The sequence below is a fragment of the Pipistrellus kuhlii genome, unplaced genomic scaffold (genome assembly GCF_014108245.1).
Source record: "Pipistrellus kuhlii isolate mPipKuh1 unplaced genomic scaffold, mPipKuh1.p scaffold_m20_p_8, whole genome shotgun sequence".
Classification (NCBI taxonomy): domain Eukaryota; kingdom Metazoa; phylum Chordata; class Mammalia; order Chiroptera; family Vespertilionidae; genus Pipistrellus; species Pipistrellus kuhlii.
The window spans coordinates 3,359,892-3,365,850 of record NW_023425584.1 but is presented as its reverse complement, the minus strand read 5'-3'; the positions used below and the strand labels follow the sequence as shown (position 1 = coordinate 3,365,850).

At 62.4% G+C, this 5,959-nt stretch overlaps 1 protein-coding gene across 1 annotated transcript; it reads right to left on the bottom strand.

Annotated features, from left to right (window-relative positions):
* Positions 1–613: 613 nt before the first annotated feature.
* BOD1 (biorientation of chromosomes in cell division 1) lies at positions 614–5,458 on the bottom strand. Its single transcript, XM_045576294.1, has 4 exons — positions 5,086–5,458; positions 2,842–2,966; positions 1,844–2,040; positions 614–905 (listed from the first exon to the last, which is right to left on the bottom strand). The coding sequence occupies exons 1-3, from the start codon at positions 5,305–5,307 to the stop codon at positions 1,845–1,847; spliced, it is 543 nt and encodes a 180-aa protein (XP_045432250.1). The 5' UTR covers positions 5,308–5,458; the 3' UTR covers positions 614–905; position 1,844.
* Positions 5,459–5,959: the final 501 nt, after the last annotated feature.

The window sequence follows — 5,959 nt, the reverse complement described above, 5'->3', positions numbered from 1 at the left end:
TGCCCTCAGCTGTGGACCAGTGCGAGCTGGTCCGGGGAGGAGAGGATCCGCCCGCCAGGTCCACCTGCGCCTGTGGCTTCGGGGTGATGGCAGTTGTGTCTTCCGAGCTTCCCCGCCGGAAGCCACGTGCTGTGCACAGGAGGGACACGGAGGCAGGGGGAAGGCTTACCCTTCAGATCCGGGACTAAGATTCAGTGGAAGCCTCAGAGTAAGAGTATGAAATGATTTTATTATAAAACTTAGGCAATTTATTAACCATTCACCTTCTAAAAAACACAAACATGAGAATACAGTAAACACACCCGGGACTTGCCCTCCTCGCGGTCAGAGGCAGCCCTGGACAGAGCCCGTGGACGGTCCCTTTGCTAGTGTCTGGGCGCCCTGCGCCGTGGGGCCCGTGCTGGCCGCCTCTTCGGGGAAAGGACAGTAAAGCTACAAGGTTCACGCACAAAAGGGTCACAACCACAGCCACGTGATGCTCACGGCTTGCGCATCTAGTCTGCAGCTGAGAGGCCATGCCAACCAGCCAGCCACAGACTCTCCCGGCTCGGCGCTGCCCTGCCGAGGAGCTGCCCGTGGGACCGCTGCCCTCCCTCACGGCAGCTCTGGTTTCTCCCGGAGCACAAACTCCAAAACCCACCCGCAGGCTCCAAGTTCAAGTATGAGGTCTGTTTGAGGACAGCCCAGTGGATGTAGTGTTTCCTCGTTCTCTGTAGTGTCTGCTGGTGTGGTCCCTGGGCCAGCATTCCTGCCGCCGACCTCGCTCCCCGGTCAGCGTGGGCCATGCTCCAAAGGCAAAGGTGAGATCAGCGACGGCCGTGGCCTGCCTTCATTCTGAAGCCGTACGTCACGAACGGAATCCACTTCACCTCTGCAATGGAGCTTCCAAAAACACCAGGCACCGCCTACAGAGGAGAGAACCTATCAAAACGAGGCCACGCTGACCGGGTTTTCTGTTCCGAAGGAACGTACAGCTGGGCTAGGAGGCGGGGTGTGTGTGTGTGAGTGAGTGTGTGTGTGAGTGTGTCTGTGTGTGTGTGTATGTGTGAGTGTATGTGTGTGTGTGTGTGTCTGTGTGTGTGTGAGTGAGTGTGAGAGTGTGTGTGTGAGTGTGTGTGAGTGTGTGTGAGAGACTGTTCTACACCCCACGGCATGGGGCTCCCACGTGGGCACCAGAGGCAGCTCTGCTCTGAACGAGTGCCCGTGTGAGCCCGGTGCCCGCTCTGTTCACTCGCTGATGCTTCTCAGAAAGAACAGACACCCCGAGGGGCCTTACAAACAGGACCCGAAGCAGGAGGAGGGCAAGGCAGCCCAGTGGTTACTGACAGGGTCAATGCCAGCCACTGCTGCCACGGCTCAGGCTGACCGTCTCCCAGGCCCTGCGAGGAGCAGTGCTGTGTGCATCCGGAGCCGGTTTTAAACATTAAATCCCGAAGGTAACAAAGGGGGCCGTCCAGAAGGCCTGGTCACCGACAGTGGCGCTCAGCTCCTTCAACCACAGGACAGCCAGCAGTTTCAAGCAGACTCAGTCCCGTTTAGGGTGAGCCTGCTTTTGAATACACTGCTTGATTTTATGTCCAAACTACAAACCCAAACGTAAGCAATTTCAGGAAAACAAGGATTCTCATTTGAATGTCCCTGGGGCACCCCAGCCACCCCAACGGGGCCTAAAGCAGTGACTCCTCACAGTGGGGACACTGGGCTCCAGGCACAGACTCCTCACGATGAGCTGTGACCTGACTACTTTCCTGCACAGACCAGACCGCTGCCCCGGAGACGGCTGCCCCTGCCACCAGCTCCCTGGGAGCCAGAGGAACGTGCTGCTCTCTCTGGAGGGACAGACCTTAGGAGGCGTCCTGGGCGGGGCCCGGGCCGTCCTGGCCCTCCGGCTCCGGAGGGGGCGCCGGTGCGGCTTCCCTCTTCTTGGCCGCCAGGAACTCGTGGATGGCTCGCTCGATCTGTGGCCTGAAGATGTGGTTCAGTTTGGGGTCCACCACCTGAGAGATGATCCTGTCCACTCCGGCTTCCAACATCCCCGACCTGTGGCGGCAGAGACCATCCCGTTACCCAGCTGCTCTGAGTCCTCCCGCCCCAGGGTCCTGGGAGGGCCCAGCCAGCGCCCCTGCGAAGCCGCGGCTGCTCCAGGGGGTGCTTCCCAAGGGGGCCCATTGGCAGAGTTCAAGTTGCCGTCTTTCCACTTAGAGCAGCTCCCAACCAGAAGCTCCCATCCCGCCTCTCAGTCCCCTCCACGGCCCCCTCCGCCCGTGCAGGGACCATGGAGAGCGACCGTGACTCATGAAGCACCAGGTGACGGGCGGAGCTGAGCCCGCCAGCGCTCCGCCCACCAAAGGCGCGGTCACCCCCGATCCGGGCGCGCTGTGGCTGGGACCTAGGGCACACACCAGGGACTTGTAAACAGACAGGAAACAAATTGGTTCTAAGCTCCTAAGGGGCCAAGATCCACCCCAGCCCCTTTTCAAAGCAGAGCCAAAATTGGCCAAAATGTCTGTGTTCAAACATGGGGGGCAGGTGGTGAGGAAGACGTGGTGACAGGAAGCACGTCGCATTTGGAAAGTCTGGAGGACTCCATGGAGGTTCAGACCAAAGTGTCCGAGGACTGACACGTGTGAGCACCACCATAGCACGAGGGCAGCTACTTCTTCTCCTTCAGCCCGGAGCGCCTGGGCCAGGCATGTGACAGATAAACCTGTGCGTCCCTGAGCGTGAGTTGTAATGAAGGACGGTCTGCTGCAGCTCCTAGGAGCCACCGTCCACCCGGACCCAGCAGCACCCGCACTGGCCTGTGCCTGCACCGCGTCCCGCCCTCAGGCCGCTACTCACTGAACCACACTCTGCCGCAGGCCGTTCCGCAGCTGGTTCTTGTTCATCGTCGGGTTCCACTCCTGCTTGTCCAGATGTGTGGAGACAAAGTTATCCACTTTCTGCCTCAGGTTCTGGTAGGCCGGCTAAGAGATGAGAAAGGGGCAAGGTCAGCAGTTACATGCACAACGTTGTGGTCATGTCGTTCAGAACGCTGCTTTTCAGACACGGACTCTCCGGTCCTCGCTAACTTCATGGCCGCGCGGCAGACAGCGTGAATTATGCCAAGGAGCGCCAGATGCTTTAGGTTGTGATCCCACTTTTCCAGGGACCCTCCGAGGGAGGTCCTCTGAGGTCCCTCCCCCCTTAGAGGTGGAAATGCAGGCTTCCGCACAGTACACAGCCTGCCCACAGGCCAGACTCAGGCTCTTTCCGAACCACAGGGGCTGGTTCTAGGCCGCTCCGGGGCTTCCCAGCTCTCCGCTTCCCCACGGCCACAGCCTGAGCCTGTCACTGCCAACCGGAAAGCGGTGCTGTTTCCGCCCCCTCCCTCTCAGCAACAGGCCCGGGAACGCCTCTGCCCCCGGCGGAGGGCCACCGGCCTCAGCTGGACACAGGAACGCGGACTGAAGTCTAAGCCCACGAACACGGGGAAGGCAGGACATCCAAAGAGGAGCGGAGAGGCACCCGCTGGTCCCAGACCAGCTGCATCAGGACAGACTGAGGGACGTGGTGAACACAAGGAACGCAGGCTGAGCCTCCAGAACCGTCAGGCCCCGCCAGCTGCTCTTCTCCAAAACCGGGGGTAAACGCGCCCTGCTCCCCCTCCCACGCGGGCGGAGGGCACCCCCACCCCAGTGATGCCCAGTTTGGTGCTGTGATCTGCGCTGGCAATGGATTGCCAGTGGCTCCGGGCCCCGATGACCCTCCAGAGCACCCACGTCCCCGGCAGCCCCCGCTCCTGTAGTCTGGGACTCAGGGTGAGCAAACGTGCTGCAGACCTAACCCCAACCCATAGCCAGATCCCAGCCCAGGCAACCTGCGGCCCACAGCGGGGCCACCCAGCTGACGCCTACCAAGACCAGCTGAACCCCGGGACACGCAGCCCTGTGGCCGGAGAACAGCGCTTGGCATGAGCCACACAGATTTGGCTTAAGACGTAGGGTCATTGTGGCCAAGTCTGCTCACAGCCAGATACATGAAATCGCCCAAAGCATCAGCAGGCCTTCGCGCCATGAGCGGACTCTCCCCACAGGCCAAGAACACGGACTCACAGACACAAAGACACACTCTCCACTCACCCCGGAAGGAGGAAGGCAGGAGACGAGCGAGTTAAAATTCTCATGTACTACCTGCCTAGCAGCTCCTTTTCCGGGTACCCACCTTCCCATAGAGACCAGAGGAGGGCAGGGGCGCCATGTCCCGGCCACAGCACCTGACTCCCACTAAGGCAATGCTAACACTCCCTGGGATTTTCTTTCTTTCTTTTTTTTTTTTAAATCAATTTTTATTGTTCATATTATTACAAAAGTTCCTCATTCCCCCCCCCCCCCCTCCACCAGGTTCCCACCCCACCCTCTGCCCTTTCCCCACCCCCCACTGTCCTCATCCATTTGGGATTTTCTTTTTAACTGCAGCTGAGCGTCCCCTCTGGAGGAGGAAGAGAAGAGGGAGAAAGCCAGAGTAAGACAGAATCAAGAGATGCTAGTCACCAAAGGGAGGTCCTTGGCAGCCGGGTAAAGTGAAGGAGCATTTCATTGGGGGGCTGACCCATAGCAGGAGGATGGAAAACAGGCCCCCAATGCCCTTTGGTCGGCGATGGAGTACAAAACAGGGTGCCGGCTCTCAGCTGCGCGCGGGTCCGCATCGCGGGGCTGGAGAAAGGGAACGGGAGGCCCCACAGGATGGCTGTGCACCCACCCGGCTCTCCCACCGTTCACCGTGAGGTCTGAGGGGCTTAGGAACCCCATTCTCGGCGAAGCCAGGGGGGCAGGCTCCCACACCGGCACTGAGACCCCAAGTTCAGAGAAGCCGCAGGCGGGGCTCAAAGCGACCGCTACCTGGGGGGCCGGGAGCCGGACCCACGTGCGCACCCCCCCCCCCCGAACGCGCCCGGTGCTGCCCCCCAGCGGCCTGCCCTCCCCGCCGCCCGGATTTCCAGCCGCATCTTTTGTTTTCCTCTCGGCTCTGGCCCATCAAAGCTGCTCCCGGGCGGCCTCCCGCCGGGCCCCGTCCGGTCCGGTCCGGTCCCCGCGGCCTCGGTACCTTGGTGTCCACGTCGGCCAGGCAGTCCCGGCGGAAGCTGTCAAACAGGCCGCGGCTCTTGAGCTGCTCCACGATGAGCGCGATGAGCTGCGGGTCCCCGGGCGGCAGCGAGGCCGGGTTGATGGGGCCGCCGCCGCCGCCGCCGCCTGCCGCGGCCGCCCCCGGCCCCGCCGCCGCCGGGCCCGCGCCCCCGCCGCCCGCGCCGCCGCCGCCGTCCGCCATGCCTGCGCCCCGGGCCCGCGAGGGAGACCCAAGGTGGCCGCCTCTCAGGGCCCCGGGCCGAGCAGAGGCGGCGGCGAAGCGGGAGCCGGAGGCGGCGGCGGCGGGGCAGAGGGCGGAGGGGGCGGGGAAGGCGCGGGCGCGGGCGGAGGAGGGGAGGGCGGCGGCGGCGGCGAAAGGGGGGGCGGAGGCGGGGGAGGAGGTGGCGGAGGCAGGTTCTGGGGCAGGAGAGGTGGCGGAGTAAGCGGCCCGCAAGGCCCGCTCCATCCCGGGCGCTCCTCGGATGACGTCGCCTCTGGCATTGGCCTTGTGGGGCGGGAGGTTTTCGGCACTCCTCGCCGGCGCTCTTATAGGAGGAAGGCGGGCGGGCCGGAACTACAACTCCCGGCAGGCTTCGCGGCCGCTCGCGGGCGGTGTGCGGGGCAGTATGGGACTTGTAGGCGTGGGCCGTCGTGATTTCCGCGACGTGCAGGTGGGAGGCTTTCCGGTCCATCACTGACGCCCTAGCCGTAGAGGAGCATCTCCCAAGGGTGCCTGATTATAAGGATCACCCGCGGGGCTGGTTAAAATTGTAGATGAACAGGTTCATCCCTCAGAGATACTCATCCACGTTTTTCTGGGTCGGGGCCTAGGAATCTGCTTTGTAACCTGCACT